Source organism: Anomaloglossus baeobatrachus, chromosome 1, assembly GCF_048569485.1.
Source record: "Anomaloglossus baeobatrachus isolate aAnoBae1 chromosome 1, aAnoBae1.hap1, whole genome shotgun sequence".
NCBI classification, from domain to species: domain Eukaryota; kingdom Metazoa; phylum Chordata; class Amphibia; order Anura; family Aromobatidae; genus Anomaloglossus; species Anomaloglossus baeobatrachus.
In genome coordinates, this window is record NC_134353.1 from 290,992,473 (window position 1) to 291,019,690 (window position 27,218).

A 27,218-nucleotide genomic window follows, 5' to 3' on the forward strand; every position below is an offset into this window, starting at 1 on the left:
AAAAACACAAACAAATTCCCTCATTACCAATTTATTAACCCCGACAAACCCTCCATGTCCGGCGTAATCCACGGACCTCCAGCGTCGCTTCCAGCTCTGCTGCATGGAGGTGACAGGAGCAGCAGAATACACCGCCGCTCCGGTCACCTCCACGCAGCTAATGAGATGAGTAGCGCGATCAGCTGCTGTCACTGAGGTTACCCGCGGCCACCGCTGGATCCAGCGGTGGCCGCGAGTTACCTAACTGACAGCAGCTGATCGCGCTACTCATCTCATTAGCTGCGTGGAGGTGACCGGAGCGGCGGTGTATTCTGCTGCTCCTGTCACCTCCATGCAGCAGAGCTGGAAGCGACGCTGGAGGTCCGTGGATTACGCCGGACATGGAGAGTTTGTCGGGGTTAATAAATTGGTAATGAGGGAATTTGTTTGTGTTTTTTATTTCTAATAAAGGATTTTTCGGGTGTGTGTGTTTTTTTACTGTCACTTACAGATTAATCATGGAAGGAATCTCGGGGAGACGCCTGACATGATTAATCTAGGACTTATTGGCAGCTATGGGCTGCCAATAACTCCTTATTACCCCGATTTGCCAATGCACCAGGGTAAATCGGGAAGAGCCGGGTACAGCCCCAGAACTGTCGCATATAATGTATGCGGCAATTCTGGGCGGCTGCTGACTGATATTGTTAGGGTGGGGGGCTCCCCATAACGTGGAGCTCCCCATCCTGAGAATACCAGCCTTCAGCCGTATGGCTTTATCTGGCTGGTATTAAAATGGGGGGGGGACCGCACGCCGTTTTTTTTAATTATTTAATTATTTATTTCACTGCACAGTATAGACACGCCCACCGGCTGCTGTGATTGGGTGCAGTGAGACAGCTGTCACTCAGCGTGGTGGGCGTGTGTGACTGCAACCAATCACAGGCGCCGGTGGGCGGGGAAAGAAGGGAATACGAGATTGTTTAATGAGCGGCCGGCTTTTTCAAATTAGAAAAAGCCGCCGGAACAGTGTGAACGCCGTGCAGCGCCGGTGATCGGGGAACGGTGAGTATGAGAGGGGGGGGACACGTCAGTCACTCGGGGGATTAGCGGTCACCGGTGAATCCTTCACAGGTGACCGCTAATCAGTACACGGCACAAAGACAGAGCCGCGGCATGAGAATGAAGTCGGGTGAAGTTCACCCGAGTTCATTCTCATCCCGCTACTCTGTCTTCCGACATGTAGTAACGACATTTTGCATCACACACGTACATTTCACACGGACAACATACACGTCAGTTATTTCACTCACGCACACACGGACATTCCACACGCACATACGGCTAGCATACGGGATACACACGCAGGCCACACATACCATAAAAACAGACCTAAAAAACGGAAAACGGACCCGAAAAACGGCCCGTTTTACACGGACGTGGTTTTTACGGATGTGTGGCGGAGCCCTGAAGAATACTCACATGCTTTTAAAACCTGTGACATTGAAATTGCCCTTGCTGAAACTAAAATTAACAAAGCTCCCGGCTCTGATGGGATCCATCCTGAATTTCTCAAAAACTGTGGACCTTATGCGAAAAAATGGATGGCAAAGTTCTTCTCAGATATTATGGAGAATGCTCAAGTCCCTAGTAAATTAAAACATGCCAAAATAATTGCATTGTTAAAACCTGGGAAGCCTGAAGATAATCCATCAAGCTATAGACCCATTGCCTTGTTGAGTTGCTTATATAAGCTCTTAGAACACTTAATATATAACAAGATCAGTCTAAAGATTTTCGACTCAATACCTATAGAGCAAGCCGGCTTCAGACCTGCTCGAAACTGTAGTGACCAAGTCTTAGCTTTGACAACTCTCATTGAAGCTGAATTCCAGAAGAACAAGAAAGTTTCAGTGGCGTTTATCGATCTCTCTGCTGCATATGATACTGTGTGGAGTCTTCAGGTATTTGACAGCACATGTGCGCGTCAAATCGCTGCAGAAACACTGTATAATGAATGCTGCGTTTCTGCAGAAAAAAAAGCAGATTTCATGCACTCTGGATGCAGCCTCTCCCATAGACAGAGCAGGGGCTGCATCCAAAGCGCACCAAATAAGTGACATGTCACTTCTTAGAACGCAGCGATTTGGAACAAAATTTTGGCATCCAAATCACTGCGCTCTCAAACGCAACGTGCGCACGTCTCATGCACAATCTTCATAGATTGTGCAGGGGATGCAGGTCTCATGCATTTGCGCTGCAGTGCAATACACAGCGTAAATGCATGAAATTCGGCAATGTGCGCATGAGCCCTTAGGGTAGGTTCCCACAGGTGCATTTTTTGGTCCAATTACTGCCCTTGTAAAAGCAGCAGCACTCGGATCAGTGTCATTCAATGGGGCAGTGCAATGAGCAAACCTGCATGTGAAAAAAAACATAGAATGTATTAGTTTCTACTGGATGTCAGATGAAGTTATGGCTGAGTGCGCCAAAAAAAAAATAAAAAAAATTATATACGGACAGCACACGGACGACAAGTGAAGAAAAATTGTCCATCTTTTCTGTTTGAACTGAGCCCAAGGGTGAAAATACTCGCTTAGGCTTGGATCTTTTCCCATCAACAATGCCATTCTTCTACATAGTGTGCACAATTATTTAAAAAAAAAAAAGAAGTCTGATGATGAAGTCTGATACAAGTTTATTATAGTTTAAAAAACAAAAAGATGCACATTCTGTCATGGTTTCACAAGACATATTTTTATTCTATGATTGAATCAAAGGTTTTTACGTGAAAAAATTCACTGCATTGCTATCACACCACAACAAAAATCTGTAAACCAATTAGTAATATAATCTGGAAGATAAAGGAACAAAATATAATTGAATAGTAATTTTCTCCAAACTTGTTACAGGAGAGTCCTCCTGTATATATAGACTATATATAGACTTGATTGGACACCTGAAAATGTTTTAATTATTTTAACTCCAGTTCCCATTATGGAGCCAGAGGGTCATTTTATAACATTACTACAGTAGTTGTCAAAGAGCAATTATATTTCCTTGACACATAAGATATACAATGATGTATATTTTCATCAGGAGGAGGCAATCGAAACTCGTCTGGGCCTGCTGTGGTTCTTACAACATCAGCACTGTCCGGACACTGCAAATAAAAAAAAAACACATTTATCAATTCTTATATGAATCAGAGGATTAATACACAATTTCTCTTTTACACTGCATATAGTCACTTGTTGTATTAGATATTCTCCAGCATTCCCAAAAACTAGTGAGACATCAGTTTAAGGAATATATTAACATTACTGAAAAAGCTTTTCCATTAAAGACATCTTCTCATCTCAACCTTTAATGTCTGAGACCAGAATAGCCATATTTAGGGGCTGGCCATCGGAAGTGTCACCACATACAGCCAAGTGCATCTGTGCTATACTCCATAGAAAAGGAAAAGCGGTTTAGGCAACTTTAAAGTTATGCCATCAATGTAGATTGAGAATCAAGACACTTTCTTTCATACACCACACAACCAAGTTCTCTGCTCTTCTTTCTCCAATAGTCCCATAGACAATGAATTGTGCAGAGGTCAAGCATGTGCACTAGAGTTCGCGAGAGTTAATTCACAGCACTCAGTCCATCGGCCATGACTTATTTCTGGTCATTGGATGGAAGCCAGTAAATCTGCGTCTTCCCTGACGACATCCATGGCTCTTTTGATTAGCTGGCCTGGCATGATGGTACAATTAAAAAGAATGACACATGTAAGGTCGCCAGGCTGGCAAATCAAACGAAGAGTAGAGGATGCATTAAAGTATTATTCCTACCTCAGCCTTTCATGGCCAAGACAGGAATAACTGCTGTAGGTGCCAGCAACAAGAGGAACAGGAACGAAAACTGAAAGCATCCGAGTGCAGCTATGCTACACTGCTTGCGTAGCTCCTGTGCTATACTGCCTGCGTAGCTCCTGTGCTACACTGCCTGCGTAGCTCATGTAGAAATGATTGGGAGTTAAGGAAAAAAAATAAATAAATAAATAAAACACACACACACACTTTTAGTACAGTGAGCTACAGCTCCTCTGTTTCGACAGCATATATCTTTCTTTGCTATGTTGTATTTTTAACTCACATTCATTTCTGTGGGAATTATACAACCAGCTTAGTACAGCTAATCTTACTGTTTTTTTAACATATCCTCTGGTGACCGACACCTACAAGCAGTTATCCCCATATTAGTCATGAACATTATGAGAACATCTCTGATCGTAGTTTTGCAGTGCTGAAAAGGTAGATTTAATTCTGTGGCTGGTATCCCAACAATTAAAGTGTCGCAAAATATAAACATACGAGATTTAATAGTACAATTGGACTGACCCATCAGCAATCCAAATTGGGTTTTAGCTATAAAATAATGTAATTGTGGGGCTTGATCCCAACAGGAACCATGCAGTACAGTAACATATTACAACCAGTGATGGGCAAACAGTAACTATTCGTGGTTGAATAATGGTTACCAAATACCGAGTACTATTCCAGTATTTGTCCAGACAAGAAAAATATGTTTGGGTTCCCTTATGACTTGTATTAGGTTCATTATTTGTGACAAATACCAGAATAATCCTACACGAATAGTTACTATTTGCCCATCACTACCATGTTTCACCGAAAATAAGACACTGCCTTATAATATTTTTGCCCTGAAGAATGTGCCAGGGCTTATATTGAGGGTAAATTTACCCACCCAAAAAAGGCAGACAACGCCAGAAGAATCATACTTACCAGACCCCGGACATCTGCATCACTCCCAGGTGCTCCTGCGATCCACAGCACATGCTCTCAGCAAGTCATTTTGTGCTCCACAGCGGTCCATCCGAGCTTTCAGCTGGCACTCATATCACAGGACTGTCACACACACACACACACACAAAATGTCCCGTGATACACACCTGCTTCCAGCACTGTGGAACGCGAAGACCTGCAGTGAAATGCATTGATGCTTTCCACTGCAGGTCCTCACCTTCCTCTGCATCCCAGGTCCCTGGAGCCGTACGGTATCACCGGGTGTCTGTGTGCGTTCTCCCACAGGTCTTCGCATTTCACAGCATCCCATTCGGGGTCTGGTGTGTATGATGGGAGGGTCTGTATTGTCTCCTTGGGGGGGGGGGGGAGGGAATCTGCTTTCTTTAATGTAGTGTACTGCAGTATTCTTTAACTTTTTTAGCTGCATGAATACTTCATTATGGAACCACAACTAGCTCTTATTTTAAGGGTTGAGCTTATATTTAAACCTTACTTTCACATAGACTGAAAATTCCGGCTAGGGCTTATTTTTTTTTTAAATAAGTCTTACTTTCGGGGAAACACTGTAATTACAACACCTTAACTTGGCAGTTACAGCAGTACTCCGGGAAAATAAAAGGAGCATCCTCCCCCCCCAATAACCATGGGTACAAGTTACCAACATATAGCAATTCATGTTCATATATCGGATTTGTTTAATGCAAATAGGAAATTTGCAAAATCCCCAACAGTAAGGTTCCCTTCACATGTCTGATTCTGGCACGTGTGGAGGCACGAATAGACATGCACCCATTGTGGTCTATGGTGCTGCTTACAGGTCTGTGTTTTCACACAGGCTATGTTTCCGTGTGACCCATACGGAGAGATGTCCATTTTACTCGAGCAGCTCGGATTACACAGACCCATACAAGATAATGGGTGTATGTAAATACATACAGCACACACACTGCATGGGTAAAATAAATAAATAAAACTAAAATAAAAAAAAAAACAAACACAAATGTTCAAAAAAAATAGAATGTGTTTTTTTATGCGCATGTGTGAACGGCGCCTTAAAGTTATCCAGGATGATGAGACTGATAATATTGATTAAGATTAAGAACTCTAACTTTCTGAAAAGCACGTAAATGACAGCAAATCCTCTGCTGTATCATAACATAGTAGCTAGAAATTTAATGGAGTTCCATTTTGAGCTGGAGTTTGAACAGATTGCTTGTTAGCCCCCCTGCTCCATTTACAGTACTGGTTATTAACTGGAAAAAATGATTAGAAAATCATAAACAGAATTAATTTCTAAAACGTAATTTTTCAGCTTGATAATCATTCACTCCTCAAACATTGAAATTGCAACACCAAGAAGGAAACATTGTGGAATTATCATGATAGATATACATGTTAATTTGTGCAAATGATGAAAATAAAAATGTACATATTTTCAAAAGCATTTTGATTTATTCAGTATCAAATATAAGCTTACTTGCCTTTGCATGCCATCAAGGAGGTTTTTAAATGGTTGTCTGAAGAATGTTCTACAATGCTAAATGCAGATAGGCAGGCAAATCATCAAGAGCTACGTCTGCCAGCTCCCTATCGAATTGGGGACCAATGACCTACAGATATTCTTTATTAGGAATTAAGTCTGGAGATGCTGTAGGTCATGGTAGTATGTTTAGGCCATGAAGGTAGCTCACCTTAGGAGGAAAACATGCGATCTGGTGTTGTTGTGCTGAAAAACTGCTGCTCGAGACGCTTTGACGTTTCCTTGTGAAGGCTCCTGCATGTGTCGCATCCATGAGGCTTCAGGCAGGCACCACAGGGTACTGCACCTCAGCCGAAGTGTGGTATTCATTCTGGGTAAGATGGGGGGGGGAAGGGGTCATTCACCGATGCACACCACAATCCATACAACAGTTAGCTGCCCTCCCACCGGCACTGGACTAGGGTAGGTGCTGGTGGTGGCCATCAGGCGGTATGGGACTGGGTATCCTGCCCACCAGTTTGGCAACCCGGGAGGTGGGGAACTGTCAGGGGAAGTGAGGAGCAACATCACACATCAAGAGTTCGCACCTGGACCTTGGGACAGGCAACAGCAGACAAGGGAGAGCGGACACGAAAGGACAAAGGGCCCGTGGCTTGGAGCTGGAGCTGCTCAGCCCGAATTCTTAGGAAGAAGGTAGATCCCAGTGCCTGATGGGAGCACTGCAAGCGCACGTGGCCTGTTCCACTGACCAAGTGCTGGGGTGGAATGATTAAAATAGAAAGAACACTCAGAACGAACACCGGCCTTGACCTCTGAACTATCTGGGATCGGCTGGAGCCCATGACAGCGGATCTCCTCACTCCAAAAGCAGTGACATCTCAGTGAGTAAAGAACTTCGACTGCAATCCCAGTGTCGTCCCATCATTGACGGAGGCGGGGCGAGAGGGCGACATCAGAAACAACCACTCTCAGTCACTGGGGCCTGAGCTCTTCCTGTGGAGAGCTGTATTGTGACACCCCTGGACTAGTCAGGTCGTCACAGGGTACTGCACAATCTTTCTCTCCCAGTGCAGGACTCAAGCCCCCATGATTCTGGGTCACCATCTTGCAGTACTGGCTCCACCAGCATCTACAAATCCTAGTGACACCTCACACCACACCCTGTCAGGCACACCAGTGGCCTACTAAGCTGGAATAAGGCCGCCCACCTAGGGGTCAGGCAGGGAGGTGACAAGTCAGTGGGAGGCCTTGAGGAGTGAGGAGCTCAAGGAAGCTGGGAGTTTGAGCTCCCAGGGGAAAAAACAGCCTAGGTCGTAGACGGTGGTCTGGACCCGGAGGAGTCCTAGACCTAGTCCCGGGAGATGGAGACTGGGTGCTTTGATAGTCTAGAAGTATAGCCAGCAGCTGCAGTTCAATAGCCGGGCTGGGACTGAAGGCACGTCGGGGTACATGGACTCTAGGTCGGGGAGAAGCTTCAAGCAACCCGGAAATTAACCTGCACAGGACAGGGCCTATATGGACTGTTCCCACGAAGCCCAGAGATCGGGGGCACTAGTACAACGAGGGGGATAGGGCTTTCCAAGCAAAGCAGCCCACTGAAATCCCAAGCGTTAGCTCCTGAGAGCAAGCTCCTCTGCTATTCTTGACAGGAAGCGGGGCCCGGAAAGCTCCAAGCTGACGGGCCACTTGGACACACTAAAATCACTGTGCTAGGAGGCAGGCCACAGACCAGCAGGAAGTGCTGCAGGGGACAGGACCCGGACGAGCTCCGCAAGAGGGCAGCAGCACCCAGAGACTTGGTTTACTACGTTGTCAGCATCAGCTTTCTTGCTGAGCGAGTACCTGATTAGCCACTGCAACCAGCAAGCCTGCTCTCAGTCCCCACCATCTGGGGTCCCGGGGCCTTTCCCTATCCGTGGAGGGTACCGTCATCTAGTTGCCCCACTGCATCACCCCGGGTACTTCCAATGGCAGTGGCGGTACTCCCTATTACTGTACACCATGAATGGCATCACGAACTACATTTTTCCCATGTAAATAGCCCCCTTCATTTGGGTGTGACCCTGTGCCCCCGGGTCCAGAGACCCTCGAGCCACGAGCAGTGACATCCGGATCTGAGCAGTTTGACCGCTGCTGGGGCGGTACAGTATCATCCGAGCTGTGCTACCATCTGCCCCAGAGGATACCTCCCACAGCGGCGGCTCCTATATTTGACGCAAACCACAGGTGGCGTCATGAATACAAACTCTTCTCCCCTGTAAATATTCCCTTTGTGATGCCCTGGCAAAACCAGGTAGTCACAGAGGTTGCACAAATCGCTCTGGTACAAGACTCCATCCTCCTTGGCATACCAACACAAAAAACCACACCGAGGTACACTACACAGCCAGTAAAGCCTAGTTACCCCCTCATGACAATAGGGACACACCAGTGGGCGGGACCAGGCGGATAGGAGCGCCCACCTAGGGGGTCCTGAGGTGTCAGGGAAGGGAACACGTCAGTTTGAAGTTAGTTGGAGTCTGGGTCAGACAACAGAACAGTTTGTGTCAGGGAACAAGTGAGTCGAGTGGAGAGTTGTGCGCCGACAGTTGACAGTGGAGTCAGGGGTAGGGGCCCCTGGATTACTGGACTAGGTGGTAGACGGCAAGCAGGACCACAGGTGACGGAGATCCGGTTGCGGGAGACCTAAAGTGGACTAGGGCAGGGTTGTAGCCCGCCGATGCCGACAGCGGGAATCCGGTCCAGAGGCCGTGCACAGTCGGGGTGCCTGGACCCTAGGACGAGGAAGGTTTCAATCCCCTTGTTAATTAACCAGTCGGGGACAAGGTTTCAGGCCTTGTTCCACAGAAGCCCAGAGAGCGAAATGGAAGCCTAACGTGGGGGATAGGGTGTCCGTCAGAACCCACAGAAATCCCAAGGGTCAGATTTCGCGGGCCACAGCTCCCAACATACACAGTACCAGGAGTGGACTTCCCCGTTCCAACCGGAGTTGTCCCAGTGAAGACAGAAACACAGAGTGCAGGAGGAAGGGACCCATTTGCTACACCCGGGTGTGGGACCCGAATACACCTGCCGGAGGCGACCGGTCACTGGCAATTTGGTTTACCACTGGACTTGTGTGTGATTGTTTGAACTGGAGTACACCATTTACCCCTGGTCCAACACGGCATGACTCCCACGTACCTGGGCCCGAGGACTACACCTCACCTACCCGTGGAGAGGGGGGTGGGGGGAAATTCAATCCTGCTGCCTCATTCCATCAGCCCCGGGCACCCCATCACCAGGCAGTGGCGGTGCTACCAACTCTCACCGCAGCCAACGGTTGTGAAGACGGACGGCCGTGCGAGCCCGGGTCAGGCCACTGTGGCGCCCCTGAAGCTTCCGTCGCCACAGAGACATTGCACCTCAGCCAGAGGTGTGATGTCCCATCCTGGGTAAGGAAAGGAGTAAACGCCAGTTCACAGGCAAATTCACACTACACCCATTGTTAGGCATATTTTGGGACAGGGGATAGTGGCAGCTACCCGCCCATGCTGCATGCTGGGGGGGCCATAAGACCCATCCCTTCTCCCATAGGGTGGGGCCTAGCAACTGGGTAGGTGGGAGGAGCCAACAGCTAGATAGAGGAGAGCAGAGACAGGAAGGTCAAGTTGGGAGGGGAGAGGAGAGCAGAGACAGGTAGGTCAAGTTGGGAGGGGAGGGGGGGAGAGGAGAGCAGAGACAGGAAGGTCAAGTTGGGAGGGGAGGGGGGGGGAGAGGAGAGGAGAGCAGAGACAGGAAGGTCAAGTTGGGAGGGGAGGGAGATGAGAGGAGAGCAGAGACAGGAAGGTCAAGTGGGGAGAGGGAGACAGGAAGGTCAAGTGGGGAGAGGGAGACAGGAAGGTCAAGTGGGGAGAGGGAGACAGGAAGGTCAAGTGGGGAGAGGGAGAGACCTCAGAACAGCAACAGAAAGTGAAGCTTCCTGGTGGAGACCCTGGGGCCCAGCTAGGCCCAGGTGACACCACAGCAGTGAACTACAGAAAAGGATTCCAGGGCCACTGAAAGGCTTTCAAGCTTGTGGCCTGTTCCACTGACCATCGGGTGGAGGGATCAGGCTGCAAACAGGGGACGGTCCCTAGAAACTGAAGGAAGAGAAGAGAAGTAATTTCCAAAAGTGAACACCGAGGCCCAGGGTGGTTGCAAGCGCCCAGGACCACATCCCACTGAAGAACCCCTGGGAAGAGGGCAGGATTCAGTCAGACGAGCCTTCTTGACCAGAACCTATAGTGGAGGCCGCGATAGGTTTATCCAGAAAGGTCAAGGCTTTGAAGACAGCCGAGGGAAGAGACACAACTAAAGGGTGCACCGGCATTTACTCCCAGAACTACCCGGGATCGGCGGAGGTCCCTGACAGGAGAATCCAGCACACCAGTGGGCGACCAGTTCGCAACAGCCATGAACCAGTGAGTAAAACCTTGAAACTGCACCCCCTGGTGTTGCCTCCATTATTCCACCTGCACCATTCACAACATCATCATAGACTTTAATAACTACCAATGGTTGCCCCGGGGTACCGCTCCCCCTGTGGGGAGCAGAACCATCCCAGCTGCTAGTCCATCAGCCCCGGAGGTCCCATCCAGCAGCGGCGGCTCCATAGCCGCATTCCACAGGTGGCGTCACGAATATTCCACAAACTAAGTAAAATCACCACCCCCACAACTGCCATATTAGTTGACCCCGCCAGGGTCACAGAGTCGGGCCCTGCCACCAATGACTACCCCCAGACTAGTCCGGCCCGGCACCGGGTATCCCAAAGCCCTGGGGTGGACGAGTCACTACCACTTGAGCCGCAACAACGAACCCGGATCCGAGCAGCCCCTGCAGCGGCCCGGCCCCCATCCGCAACAGGTCCATCTTTATTGACACTGCCGGGGTCACGGAACCGGGCCTGGCCGCTGTGACATCCCACCCCCTATACCGGCCCGGTGACGAGTAACCCCCAGACCCCATGTCTGTCACATGCTTTTGCCCAGTCTCCAGACCAATAGCTGGCTATCCTTGTATCCAAAACAAAAGCAAAGCTCATCACTGAGACCTCCATTCTAGCCTTCTTTGCTGTCTCTCTCTGCAGCATTAGGACTTTTGAGAGTCATGGCATAAGGTCAATAGATAATCTGCCTCATAGGTTAATGTCATATGAAGACTTCTGTTGGTTTGTGTGGACATTGTTTCATGCCTATAGGCCACGTTACACGCAATGAGAATCGCTAATGAGATGTCGTTGGGGGGTCACGGAATTCGTGACGCACATCCGGCCTTGTTAGGGACGTCGTTGCGTGTGACACCTACGAGCGACCACTAACTATGCAAAATACTTACCAAATGGTTGATTGTTGATACGTCGTCCATTTCCCAAATGTCGTTGCTCGTGCAGGACGCAGGTTGTTAGTCGTTCCAGAGGCAGCACACATCGCTACATGATTGATTGCTCTCAGTGAGAGAAACAAAATTAAAATTTTGTAGTTGTGATACCTTTTAATGGCTAACTAAAATAAAATATGATGTTATAAAGCAAGCTTTCGAGACATCTCAGGTCTCTTCCTCAGGCATGGTATGACAAAATATCTGAAGAAACACAAATATATACACAAAATTTTTTCTTTTAACATCGCTACATGTGACACCCCAGGAACGACGAACACCGTACCTGCGTCATCCGGCAACGAGGTGGGCGTGACTTTCATGCGGCTGCTCTCCACCCCTCCGCTTCTATTGGACGCCTGCCATGTGACGTTGCTGTGATGCCGCACGAACCACCCCCTTAGGAAAGAGGCTGCTCGCCGGCCACAGCGAGGTCCCTAGGAAGGCAAGTATGTGTGACGGGTACTAGTGATTTTGTACGCCACGGGCAGCGATTTGCCCGTGACGCACAAACTACGGGGGCGGGTGCTTTCACGAGCAACATCGCAAGCAATGTCGCTGTGTGGAAAGCGCCCTTTAGGCTTGGTATGTGGTGTCAAATTTCTGTTGCTGTACAGAATGGATCACTGTGTGCTAATTTTTTTTTTTTTTAATCTGACGAAACCACATAGACAGTGCTATGAAAAAGGCTTTTACTAAAGGACATCACGCTAATTCTATTCCCAGGATTATGGTGTAGAGTGTTTATGTACAGTAACCAAACCCCTCCAGTCTTCCAGGTACATTAATTAGCTCAATGTTCCATTGATTTAGTGGTGGAACCAGTGGCACAGCCATTTCTCCAAAGCGTCGCAGGAGCTGTTTTTCAACGATGCCAGGCCACATTTTACTTTTGCTACCATGATCAGGCTACATGACCCAATTGTGCTACCATGGCCTGCAGCATCTCTGGAATAGTCTCCCATTGAGAAAATCTAGTACATCATTGGTCAGCAATTGCGAAGGACACTACGAACAGTGGATCTTGATTTGTGTAAGCAAATGCACAATATTTTCCAGACAATAAATGATACATGCAATGAAGCTCTGGCAAGTTATTTCTACATGTGATCCTCATGCTCAATACTGAATATAATGAGGATTTTAACATTTTGTTTTAATTTTATCAATATTTGCAAGTCATTAAAATGTGTATTGATCTTGTGAATTTCATAATTCCATGCAGTTTTCTTCTTGATGTTGGAATTTCATTCTGAAGTGTGTACTTTTATCTAGGAATATTAAAAGGGAAGGTGCTGCGTTTTTTTAATTTTTGTATTAACCCCTTAACGACCGCGAGCAGTAATCTTACATCCTATCGGTCATGGCGTTACTGCCCGCAGTCTTCTGCAAGCAGCTTGCAGCAATTGGCGCACATATCAGCTGAGATTTGTGCCTGCTAAACACGAGCGGAATAGTTATCCGCCTGTGCCTTTTAACCCCTTAAATGGCGCTGTCAATATGTCACAATTATAATGGAGAGAACGGTAAACATTTACTCACGGCCAATACCAGAAGTCACATGACATGATCACGTGACTTCTGGTGGTTGCCATGGTAGCACAGAGTCATGTGATGACTCCTGTAGCTCACGACTCACTTCCTGCTTCACACAGTCGAGAGCTGGGGGAGGCAAGAAATCAGCATATCTGGTGTTTACAGCTGTGTAGCTGTGATCAGCAGATATGGCAGAGCAATCAGACAGCTGATCCATATAGTCCCCTAGGGGACACAGTAAAAATTAAAAAAAAAAAAAAAAAAACTAAAAGTTTGGATTTTTTTTGCAGTTTTCCAGTGCACTATATGGTAAAACTCATGGTATTTAAAAGTACAGCTCATTCTGCAAAAAATGAGCCCTCACATGACTATATTGACTGAAAAATAAAATAAAAAACATTTTAAAAAAAAGTCATTCGGAAGAATGGCGAAAAGAAAAAAAAAAAAAGCGCAAAATCAGCCAGTCATGAAGGGATTAATAGCGATTATGAAATCAATTTTTAATACAAATTTAAATCCATTTAATTCTATTTTTACCCAAACACTGGGGGCTGGATTTGTTGTGTGTAATGACAGATCAGCTGTGGGAGGAGACTGCCGCCATCTTTGTGGAGTCCAAAGCATATACTTCACTTTCATTCTGTCACCTGCTGTGTGCTCAGCGCTAGTCGAGCTGTGACAGGAGGAGTTGACGAGACACCAGGCTCACAGGAGGAGGAGGTGTAGGGAGCGGAGGTCCAAGATGGGGTGAGTACTGGTGTCGGGCTGCAGTGATCGTACCCTAACTGATCCTGATGTGCTGCTCCCCGCCCCCCCTGTGTGTGCTTACCTCGGCCCGCCGCTCCAGGAAGCTCCTCACTGCTCTGATCCCTGACAAGAGGAAGAGCCGAGACACCAGGCTGACAGGAGAGGCTGCCGGGGGTGGAGGTCTGAGGTGAGTGCATGTGGCTAGGAGCAGTGACCACAGTGTGACATCTGTAGTGCAGTGCCAGGCTAAAGGCTGCAGATTGCCTCTCCTCGCTGCATGTTACCTTGGACCTCAGATCCCGGCCTGCAGCTTCTCTGCAGTTCCTACTCTCCACACTGAGCACAGTATATAGCAACACAGAAATATCAGGGCACAGATATGGGGCATAGTATACAGTGGAGAACTAAGCCAGCTGTCCTTTGTGTCACTTTAGACACATTAGGATCACCTTGCAGTCACCAACAAAATGGCTTCACACTGTGTCCCTAAACATAGTCTCCCCTTATACTTTTGGAAACACTCAGATCGGGAGGGGGGAGGTGACATCACACACACACGAGCAGATTCTACCCACTTTTACTGCAGTTGTAAACTCTGGATTTCAGTAGCTGCTCCCCCTAGTGTTTAAGAGTGGAAAATATCATTTTTTTTATAATATATATATATATATATATATATATATATATATATATATATATATATATATATATATATATATATATATATATATATATATATATATTTTGCTCAATTAAAAATTAAAAAATAAACAAATCAAAACTTTACATCTTTTCAGTTAAGAAAAAAAATTGACAACATCTTCCCTTTACTTTATTTATGTGAAGAAGCTTTGCTCCTCACTTTGCATAATAATCTATGTATAGAAATACCTCTGTCCACTACACAAAAGCTTGAATCCTTCATTGATCTTCTCAAGAGGTAATTTGTGTGTTATAAGTTGATCCATACTAAATTTCTTGTTCATATAATCATTCACAAGTTTGGGTACGTGATCTTTACTCTTCCAACCTGGGGAAAAAAAAAAAACAAAAAAAAAAAGTTAGATATATCTTATGCATTAAACACTTACTTTAAGCCTTCCAGAAGAAATTTCCCAATAGCCCACACTAAAGCTATACAGAATTTTAATTTTTTAGTAAACATAGGGCATATCCATAAAATATTTTTTAGTGATTCAAGTTATGAACAAAAAAAAAAAAAAAACACACCACACAACTAAAATTGTAGTTAGACATTAAATAGGGCATTCTTCGGATGGAACTGGAAAGTCCTATTCAGTGGGGAAATATTAAAAACGAGTGCAAAAGTTCCCAAAGCAAATAATCAACTCCTAACATTATTTTAAGCCTTGGAAAAGCAGTGACTTCGTTGATGCAGATCCACTTATCCATTTTGCTTTTACTCTAGCTAAGATAAATGTGGATACTATCAACTGTTTTGGTTGATACAGTATGTAGGTTAGATTCGTATAATATTCGTAGAATAATGGGTGCAGGGATTGTATGAGAAGACTATTGTTACCAAAGACTAGTTATAGTTGGGGCGGTGATGAAGATTTTACATTAGGACTTGCAAGTTTGAATGTTTACCAGTGTTGGAAATGTTATCAGAATAAAAGATCTACATTGCATAATTGGATTGTCGTTTACAATCATATCAAGCCTTATTAAACACCTATTTTCTATTGCTTGCTTCTATTGCAGTGTCTCACCCCCAAATGATGATCCTTTCAGGGTTCGACCGGTGAGAAACATCATTGGATTCAGGGTCATCTTGGCATTTGAAGGAGCTACTCCAACAATTATTGTGGTTCCACAGGCAAAGTGAGTAGAAGACACGGCAGATTCCTAGACAAATATATGAGAATTAAAGAATACTAAAATGTAGACTAAATTAACTTCTGACAAGGAGGTTGGTTACTGACCATGACTCCAATGTTTCCAATAACCTCAAAAGAATAATCAAGTCCATCATGAGTCTTCTCTGCCAAGACTTCATTGATAGGGCGGTCATAGTCTTTGGGGTTGATACATTCGGTGGCTCCACACTCTAAGGCTCTTGCAAATTTATTACTGTCTATATCAATTCCGATAATCTTGGAAGCTCCGGCCACTTTACATCCAATAACCACCGACAAGCCGACTCCTCCCAAACCAAACACTGCACAGCTAGAACCGGGTTTAACCTGTAATTATTGAAGTGTTAATGATTTATCATCTGCATTGTATTAAAAAGGGAAATTCCCAACTTAGATATTAAAAGCATAGCCACATTTAAGGGGACCTGTCAAGTTTTCAAATGCTATTTACCTGCAGATATAGTATTAATGTACATAGTGCGAGCTGTCAACAAGAGTACCAAAATGTGCTAATAACAGCCGCTCACAATTCTATGAGCAATAGCTATAGCTACTCCGTGCAATGTCTCTACGGCTAAGGTCAAACAAAGAAAAAATCAACCTGTTTATACTATTCACGCTCTGATATAAACTCTGATCAGAGGGTGATCTGATTTTCTCGATTGTGGAGAAGAGAAAAAAAAAAAAAAATGTTCTCCATTCTGTCAGTCCGTGAAAATCGAACTAATCTCAAATGCCATCAGAATGTGGTCTGATTTTTTTTCCCATGCATCCATTGACTTCCTTGGCCAAGTGTGATATGGTTTATGGAGGCAACAAAGACATTCTGCATTTTTTGTGCAAGGCGCCATAGAATAACATTGGTCAGCGTGTGATCCGATGTTTTGTCAAATGGCACAAAAGTAAGGTCTTGTGATTGAGCCCTAAGACTGAAAGCCAGAGAGAGACTGTGGTATTCATAAAGATCAACCGGACTTTCAGTAAGTTGCCTGGGCAGCATCGTACCACTATTTACCTCTGGATTTACACTATATCTAAAATGGCAATAGAGTTTGGAGACGTGACAGGATCCCTTTAAAACTCTTTACCAAGGACTCCAAATTTTCTAGCTCTATAGACTTTTAACTTGTGGATGATACGAGTTGACTCTGCAGAAATTGGAGAAGTGTCTCCTGGTCTGACAGGGTCAGCAACTGTTCACTATACAAAAGCTTCAGAGATGGAACATAGATTTTCCTGGCAATATGTCAATTCCTATGCTCCAAAAGTTTCAGAAAAAGTGTATAATTTTGTACAAGAAAATTAGTCAAGGGAGTAAAAGAATTTTGGTTTTATCATTTTTAACAATTTCTCCTTTTCAGACAATTTTCCCTTTGACTTTCCTGTGTATACAGCTAGTGCACAATGTTGACTCTGCAGAGAGCTCATAGTGGTCACCAGGTTATACATAAAGTTGGAAACTGTCCACTGTGCAAAAGCTTCACGAAACAGCGATCAGATTTTTTTTTGTTAACACACCAAAAATAAAACAAAAAAATCTTAAACTATAATTTTTTCCCAAAATTTAAATAAAATGTAACTTCTGAAATTCTAAGACGTCTGCTTTATAATTTTAAATTGCGGTTGGATAAATGAACACATTTCTTGGGCGTACAAAAGGAGAAACGCATAATATATATATATATTTTACGTATGTTCTGCTGTACATTGAAAAAGATGCTGCCGTCACTCCATGCCCTTGAAACGTGATGTGCACTTCTCCAACAGGACAATGATACAAAGCACACATCTGTTGCATTTCTGAAGAGCAGGATGAAAGTGAAACAGTAGCTAAGTATGTCTCCTGTTCTGAACTCAGACACACACACACACACATTTTAGCATCACTCTCCATCCAGCATCCAGGCCCTAAGGGGTTGTTCTTGAAGAATGGAAAAAAGAGATGTTGCAATATGCCACCAACTTGTTCATTCATGACTGAAAGAATTGGTGCGGTCCTGAAATATCATGGAGGTCATAAAACAAAAAAGAAAAACCTATTACATCTAGTATTTTAGATGTGTGGTGTATTTATTTTTTGTAATGAGAATTATATTGTTAAACATATGTTCTACAAAACTCCGTCTCATCAACACTTGCAAGAGAAAAATGTGTGAAACCAGCCTAACCCAGACAAGCATCTAAAGACCTACAGGCCTTACTTGCCTCAGGTAAGGGTAATACACAATATACTAGCATAAGAAAGACACTAGAATCGATGAGAGACACAATGGAATCTGACAGTTTTTAATTCCCAAATCAGTTAAAAAAAAACAACAAAAAAACCACACCCCACACACACACACGACTTGCCTCACATTTTAGTGAAATATCTATTTGACCCAAGACATTTGAGATAATAGTCTATGGACTATTTAGTCAATGGTTGGAGTAACGCAGATGCTGCATTAAAAAACATCATTCAAACAGTTAAACATGGTGGTGCTAGTGTGATGGTGGTGTTGCTTTGCTTTTCCAGTTCCTAAGGATTTGTCATAATTGATAGAATAATTAATTCTGCTCTTTATCGGAAAAACACAGCTAACAACGACTTCCTATTGGTTTCTAGCCTAAACCAAAACTCCTCCACAATGATGCATAACACTTTAAAACATTCAAATTGGATCTCCAGTAAAGGAGACAAACTCTAGCACAGCGCCACCTATTGGAAGTAGCGATCCTAAAAGTCACAAGTGGATTTTCGACAATCCTTTGCAATATGACTCAGGATATATAAGCCAGATCAGAATCCCAATTTGCAGACACGGTGTTTCGGGGTGCTTGCCCCTCGTCAGTGCAAAGTATGGGGGTGTCTGATCTGGCTCATGAGAAAGCTATGTGGGGACCACTTTAAAACATTTCATTGTAATGTTAGCTATTCCTGCCAAAGGTGGCACAATCAGTTATTAGATTTAGAGGTGCAATATCTTTTTCATGAGTAATATAGGCTTTGAATGAGTGTCTTTATTAAAAGGAATGATAATTTAAAAGTTGTATTGCGTTTTTATCTTATATTAAAATTAGCTGCATTATCTGTAATATTTTAATGTGAACAAAATTGCATTTTGAATTGATAATCATATTTTATACTGATCCCATCTATTCACAAAATTGTAAATATATATTTGCTGACAACTATATTTTCTATAAAAGTGTTAATTGTTACACGCTAATTAAAGCTACGAAGAGTGTTAAGCTGGGTTTACACACTGCAACATCGCAAAGGACATCGCTGTAACGTCACCGGTTTGGTGACGCAATAGCGACCTCCCTAAGTCTCTGCTAAGTCTCTGGTGAGCGTTCAAACAGGCAAACCTGGCCAACAACTCAACAGCGATCCGGACCTGCAGAGCGACCTAGCTGGTTGTTGGGGACGTTGATAAGCAGCCTTTTGAAAGGGAAGTTGCTAACAAAGTCGCTGCAAAGTCTTCACACACTGAAACTTCATGCTGCACAGCGGGAAACAAAGGACCTAGGAATGGTCCTGAACGATTTGTAACGATTACAACTTCACAGCAGGGGCCGGGTCGCTGATAGGTTTCACACACTGCAACATCGAAAACAACATCGCTATTGCGTCACAAAACCGGTGACATTACAGCGATGTCGTTTGAGATGTTGCAGTGTGTAAACCCAGCTTTACAGGAGCTTCTCATTGCCTTTATCACCAACTAATTAAAATGCCTAATAGAATAATTAAAATGTGTTGTACTCCTAATTCTTTATGAATGGGTTGTGAGGTCTAATTACAAACTTAAGCTGTATCAGGTAGGCAAATGAGGGTGCAAGCTGTCAGAGGATATGTTCTCCAGTAAACCCTTCCTTTATTCCTCCCTTTGACTTGAATAATGGTTTCATGGTTGACTGTTGTCACTTTCTTTTACAGTCTACTTCACTGTACAGGAGCCATTCATGAACATGGGGAGTGGAGGGGGTGGAAGAGGCAGTGCAAAAATTAAAGAGCCTGTGCACTCGTTATGATCAGGAAAGTCGTTGACCAATACCGTTTTATTGTATTAAGTTCGACTTCAACATTCATTCATGCATCACTTGAACTGTTAAGTATTTAATTGATCGTGAATCATTTCCCAAATTATCAATAGAATTATTGATCAGGTTTTCTGTTCTTACTTTTGCAGTATTTATAGCTGAGCCATATCCAGTAGAAAATCCACATGCAATCAAGCAGACTTTCTCCAGTGGAGCATCTTCATGTATTTTAGCAACAGAAATATCATCCACTACAGTGTATTCCGTGAAAGTGCTAGTACCCACGAAGCTGTGAACAGCCATCCCTTTGCAGGTAAATCTGCTGGAGTTCTCATTTGTGGTGCCATCACATTTGCCAAGGCTAGTTAGAATAGAAACACAAAAAAAAGGCATTACAACTAAACCTTGAGGAAACATTGTACAATGCATTGTTGAAAACCATAGTTTAAAGAGGACATGTCACTTGCCATAAATATACAATTACCATCTGTTCCCCTGAATCCAGCATTTTTGTTTTCTTTTTTCCTGTGCCTCTTCCCTCTTGAAAGATAGCACCGCAAAGAAGAAAGTGCTTTTTATGTAAATCTAGCATTAATAGCTTAAGGGACAAGACACCCACAGAGAAGAGTTGAAGATCACACCTTCTTGGCTAACAAGGCTAGGTTCAAAAAGGAAGATGGGGCATATGTCAGAATCAGGAGAGAGAGAGAGCACACACACACACACACACACACACACACACACACACGTTATTGCCATCTTACTAAGTTAGCACAAGAGATGGGTGAGCACTAAAATAGATGTTCATTACTCATTTCAAGCTGGTCAGATGCATGGATGAGTTTGACATGAGTAACAAGCATTATGGAAAGTCAATGATCGCTCACATACAGCCATACATTAACCGAGAAGGAAGGGAGGGCAGTTTTTTTCGTCACACTTCATCTGAGAAAGTTAGGTCATCCCCTAGGAGAGCCGTTAAGAGACTGCAACTGGCTCACCCTGGGGCCCATGCATGTATCATGCAGTGAAGCAAGCCTTATGTTGTGGTCATTGTTTCACAGACAAGATATCCAAGCACCCGCAATACTTGGCCGAGTTCCACAAGTACCTGAGCCCCCCGTTGCTCAATCAAGTAATGATTGGAGCCAAGCGCGCTATCTCATAACTAGTTAGGACCTATCTATAGACTATAGGTTATAACATGCATATCAACATCTCTGCCCATCACAAGAATGTGGTTTTGAAATGAGTCGCTAAAACTGAGCAGTGACCACTGACCAATCAATTTATTGTCTGTAGGACTGATTGAGATAGCTGATGTACTTACCCAACTTCAGTAGTCACAGACATTAAATGGAGTGGAGACACATATGCACAGCTAAGACTACATTCTGATGAGGTATTTGAGAGCCCTGTTCTTGAAATTGGTATGGGTCTCTGGGGTTGGACTCACAACTATGTTTAAAATGGTGCAGATAAAATATGTTGTATATCCCAAGTAAAACAGTTAATTCTCCAATAATATCTAAGTTCTGATACAACTTCAGCAGAATCTAAATCTACAACAAAGCAAAGCTTAGATGAAATTTAACCCCTTAACATATGTTGTATAATTATGTTGCATGTCAGGTCTACTGTATGATGCGGGTTCAGGAGCAGAGCCTGCATTAGCCCGGGCAGATGAAGCTTGTTACACAGAGAGCATCTGCCTCAAAGAGCAACAATCAATGCTGACAGCAACATTAACGCACCACAAAAAGTGCCTGGGTTTTTGAGAATCAATTTCAGGGAGGATTACCATAGCAGCCAGAGACTAGCTGAAGGCTCCTTATCTTGACTGTAGTCCTGTGAAGACCAGCCTGAGGCTGTGCTTCATAGAAGATGTTCTCTGTATACTCCAATACAGTTGCATTGGAGTAGATTAACAAAGGCATCAGAAGATTGCAAGTTTAAGTTCCCTAAAGGGACCTTAAAAAAAAAAAAAAATTCACATCACCCTACTTTCCCTCATTAGAAATAAAAATATTTAAACAAATTACTGTAACATTCACTATTGCTGTGTCCATAATATCCATGTCTATCAAAATAGAAATTTAGCCTGTACAGGGGGAAAAAAATAATTATTATATATGCAGGAAAGGCAATAAAAAGTGATCAAGACATTGTATTCACCCAAAATGTTATAATCTACTGAAGTCCTCAGTGGTTTATACCTTTTAATGGCTAACTGAAAAGATGGTAATAATAGCAAGCTTTCGAGACTACTCAGGTCTCTTCTTCAGGCTTAATAATCAAGCTTTCGAGACTATTGAGCCTGAAGAAGAGACCTGAGTAGTCTTGAAAGCTTGCTAATATTACCATCTTTTCAGTTAGCCATTAAAAGGTATCAACCAACCACTGAGGACTTCAGTTCTTTTAAACAATTTTGTTATTAATTTAGTTTGTCCTACAAAAATCAAGCCATTCCGCAACTCATTACATAGAAAACAAACAAAAAAACATTGTATTGGTATCATTCCACTACAACTCATCCCACAAACATATTAACCCTTATATGGCTATATATAGTAATTGAGAAAAAAATATTGGATTCTGGTCTTGGAACATTTCATCTTTATACATTACAAACAGGAATACCATTAATACATACAAGCCTTTGTAGCAGACATTGCTCTCTGGATTTAGGCAACTTCTGCATTCTCCACATTGAGGAATAAATAGCGGTATGACCTTGTCTCCTGTTGGATATACAGTAGGATTAAAACCACATACTTGGAATATTCATGAAGATCTTTAATTATGTTCAAGAGAAACCAGTAAAAAGGTATTTTAATCATAAATATTGTTCATGAAGATGTTGTAGATATCCTTATGAGGCCACAGCTCATGTTAGTCCCTTCCTTCTTCCAAAATGAAAGGAATCTAACTCTGCAAGAATTTTCCTCATGTTCATTACAACATGGGAGAGATTTGGTTAGGCCAGTAATTTAACTATTACACCATCTAAAGATTCAGACAGAGGGAAGGTGCTGGCCAAACCTTTTAGAAGCATCTATTTCCTTCTTTAATTGGGCTGCATAAAACACAGCTGATAAATAATATTGTAAATCATTTTGCTTTTAGTAATTTATGAGAAAAAGTAGGTTGTGGAATATGGATATGACAAAATGGCTAATCCATATACATCTCCCCTAATCCTGACAGATCAGAACACAAGGTTCCAGGTACCATTCAGCAGCTGTATGCTTTTCCCTCGAAGTTGGTACCTCAAAGAGAATCCAATCTAAATTTATAATTCTCAGGATAGGTCTTTCTCCATTGCACTTGGCATATTGAACAATTCAAATTATTGGTATTACTAGCAATAAAATACACATTGTTTTCAATATTAAGAAAACCTCAAATTTAATGAAATGTTATGACTTTAATATCTAACTTAGTTTATATATTTATTCACAATTATTTGAACCTTGGATATACTGAAACATGCACACAGTTAAAAAAACAAAACAAAAAACCTAAATGTTACCCCTTGGAACACTTGTCTTACCTGGTTTAATTCCAGTTACACTAGATCCCACACTTTCCACTATTCCAGCACCTTCATGCCCTAATATAATGGGAAATTTGACGCCAGCAAAAGCCCCACTTAAGACATGTTCATCTGACCTGCAGATTCCTGTGGCTACAATCTGAAATAACAAAAAAAAAAAAAAAAAAGAAGAAGAAGAAGAGTTTAGGATTATAATATAATCTTAAAGAAGATTCATACTAGATCACCTAATTAGAAAATTGGGTCCACCTTTATGTAATTTATTGTCAGTATCACTACAGCTAAGGGTACCTTCACACTTAGCGATGCAGCAGCGATCCGACCAGCGATCTGACCTGGTCAGGATCGCTGCTGCATCGCTACATGGTCGCTGGTGAGCTGTCAAACAGGCAGATCTCACCAGCGACCAGTGAACAGCCCCCAGCCAGCAGCGACGTGCAAGCGACGCTGCGCTTGCACGGAGCCGCCGTCTGGAAGCTGCGGAGACTGGTAACTAAGGTAAACATCGGGTATGGTTACCCGATGTTTACATTAGTTACCAGTGTGAGCAGGGAGCAGGGAGCCGCGCACACTGAGCGCTGGCTCCTTGCTCTCCTAGCTACAGTACACATCGGGTTAATTAACCCGATGTGTAATGCAGCTACATGTGCAGAGAGCAGGGAGCCGCGCACACTGCTTAGCGCTGGCTCCTTGCTCTCCTAGCTGCTGTACACATCGGGTTAATTAACCCAATGTGTACAGCAGCTACATGTGCAGAGAGCCGGAGCCGGCAGCACAGGCAGCGTGAGAGCTGCAGAGGCTGGTAACTAAGGTAAATATCGGGTAACCACCTTGGTTACCCGATGTTTATCTTTGATACAGCTTACCTCAGCTGTCAGACGCCGGCTCCTGCTCCCTGCTCGCTTTATTTGTCGCTCTCTTGCTGTCACACACAGCGATCTGTGTGTCACAGCAGGAGAGCGGCTTTGAAGAAAATGAACCAGGGCTGTGTGTAACGAGCAGCGATCTCGCAGCAGGGGCCAGATCGCTGCTCAGTGTCACACACAGCGAGATCGCTAATGAGGTCACTGCTGCGTCACAAAAAGCGTGACTCAGCAGCGATCTCGGCAGTGAGCTCGCTGTGTGTGAAGCACCCCTAAGGCTTCAGAGCTTTGTTTGAGAACAATAGGGATCAAATCATGAAAATAAGAGAATACACCAGACAGGTCAGGGATACAGTTGTGAAGAAGAGTAAAAGGAGGGTTAGGATTACTTAAAAAAAACAAAAAAAAAAAAAAAAAAAACACCACAAGACACAAGCTTTGAACATCTCTGTGTCTGTTCAATCCATCATCCAAAAATCTGGCATTTATGGAACAGTGGCAAGAAGAAAGCCATTTTTTGAAAGCAAACCATGAGAAGTCCCATATACAGTCTACAAAAAGCTAGGTGGAGAACATATAGCATGTGGAAAACTGTTAGGGCTCATGCGCATGTTGCGTAATTGCATACATTTACGCTGTGTATTGCACTGCAGCATAAATGCATGCATCCTGCATCCCCTACACAATCTATGTAGATTGTGCATGACACATGCGCACGATGCTTTTATGAATGCAGCGATTTGGATGCTAAAATGTTGACCCAAATCTGGGCGTTCATAAAATGAGCATGTCAATTATTCCGTGCGCTATGGATGCAGCTCACACTCTGTCTATGGTGGGGGCAGCAGCCATTGCATATGAAATCGGCTTTTGTACAGAAAAACTGCATCCATTATGCAGTGTTTCTGCAGCGATTTGACACGCACATGTGACGCCCTGGACTATCCAGGTCAGATATCCCGGTTAGATAACACCAGCCAACCTAAAAACCTTGTTACCACCCTCCCAGTTTGATGTCTACACCAGGGGGGGCGGAGCCAGGTGGTTGGCTCCGTCCACCGAGGAGTTCACAGGCCTGGAGGAGGGAAAAGTGTCAAGTTCAGAGTCGGAGAGGAGTTCAAGTGTGAGTAGAGCAGCCAAGGTCACGGGCAGTCCTGTGTCCATGCCCTGATAAGAGATGACCCGGTGGCTGGGTCGGACCCCAGTCACCATTGGCAAGGAGGCAGACGGTGGTGGCCGCCTGCAGGAGACCGGAAATACGACCGGTGGAACCGTAAGGGACCGGGACAGGGTTGTGGCGCGCCGGAACCGAACCGGGGAGCCAACTGGATACCGGAGCACCAGGCAGGGTACTCAGACCCCGTACAAAGCCCTGAACCGACAGGGCCGAGTCGAATCAACTAATTGCAGGCTGGACTCAAGGACCTACCCCACACAAGTCCCTTTAGAAGGCAACAGCCCAACCATACAGGGTAACGCCACCGCCAAGGCATAGAGACCCAAAGGGCCAGCGTCTGCGGGCAAACGGGCTCCTCCGGCACAAACCAGTCGGGGAGCGGACTACCGGTGCCTAGGCACAGGAGTTGACACATTTACACAAAGGTGCAGGAGAAAGATGGAGACCACCAACCTAGTCTGGAAGAAGCTGCAGCCGGCTGCGGGCCCCGTTCATCATTCAGTTTGGTTTACCAGAGACTCCCGTGTCTTGTGTCAGAGTGAGTACACCACTGCCATCAGGCACCGCACTGCACTGCAACACTTCACCCTGCACCCCAACCCTCGCCTACCGGGCCCCAGGACCAACACCCCCTACCCACGGAGGGGTCAACACCTAGCTGCGTCATTACACCGCTCCGGGGATCCCCGTATCTTCACCGCAGCGGTGGTGTCGATAATCACCACAACCCATGGGTGGAATCACGAACTGAAGTGATGGCACAAGGCCGCCGGCTGTCCTCCTCAACAGATCGTGCCCCTTGTCACGATTCCCTTGCGCCCGGGGACCAGCTCCTACCAGGCCCAGACCAATGTCTGCCACCTAGTAAACCAAGGAGCCCAGCTCCTGACCACTCCTATCGATAGTCACCAATCAACTGAACTACTCCTGACACTCTCGACCTCCCCTTACTAACCCCCCAAGTGGGTGATCCCATTTCCTTCAGGTCAGCCACTGGTGTGTCTGGTGGGTGTGGTGCAGATTGTTCCTAGGATTTTTATTAGCCTGTTCTTAGCAACACCAAAGGTCAGTGACCCGTAACCAAGGAGGAGGTGGATACTGTGCAGAAGGGAAGATTGCACAGTACCCTGCGACGGCCTGATAGGCCAGGGCGTCACATTTATTTCTACTAAAAAGAGGGCCAAAAAGACCGCAATTGTTAACATACTGTAGAAACGATGAAAGGCAGCTACTTTTGCAACTTTTGAAGCTTTACTGTTTAGACTCCCAGAAGAGGTTTTGGCTTTCACATTCCAAATACATTGGAATACATTTTTAGTGAAAGCATTGCTATATGAAATCTTTTTGTGTGAGGTGAGTTCCACTTTTTTGGCACCATTTTGCCATAGATATATGTAAGCATTATATATACTTACACTTCCATATTGAGAGTCTTCCCCTCTTGAGGTGGATGATGACAATTTTAAGAAAAGATGGGAGGAGGCTTGTGGTCAGTGTTCTCGTACAATATTAGAACTTCTCATTGGTCTTTATATGAAGAAATTAGAGACCCTTGAAGTTGAAATTGAACAAGTGAATACTGAAGTCAAATGCAAGATGTCTAAGGAGTCAATTGAAATTTTTGAGAAAGATACAAAAAAGAAGTCCACACAATGGGAAAATGACATTAAACAATTTAACTTAAAGTTTCAGCTAGATATAACAGCTCATGAAACCAATGTGTATAGTTGGCATCAAGCTAAACATTTCAGATCAAG

At 44.3% G+C, this 27,218-nt stretch overlaps 1 protein-coding gene across 1 annotated transcript in view; it reads right to left on the reverse strand.

Annotated features, from left to right (window-relative positions):
* Positions 1-2,717: 2,717 nt before the first annotated feature.
* The window catches only part of LOC142291944 (alcohol dehydrogenase 1-like), a 55,554-nt gene continuing 31,053 nt past the window's right edge, over positions 2,718-27,218 (reverse strand). Inside the window, exons 3-9 of the mRNA XM_075336924.1 lie at positions 23,419-23,560; positions 22,519-22,606; positions 20,007-20,226; positions 15,903-16,163; positions 15,690-15,825; positions 14,848-14,986; positions 2,718-3,142 (exon numbers count right to left, since the gene is read on the reverse strand). Of these exons, the coding sequence (XP_075193039.1) occupies positions 3,118-3,142; positions 14,848-14,986; positions 15,690-15,825; positions 15,903-16,163; positions 20,007-20,226; positions 22,519-22,606; positions 23,419-23,560 (1,011 nt within the window). The 3' untranslated portion in view covers positions 2,718-3,117. The remainder of the gene's footprint in view (positions 3,143-14,847; positions 14,987-15,689; positions 15,826-15,902; positions 16,164-20,006; positions 20,227-22,518; positions 22,607-23,418; positions 23,561-27,218) is intronic.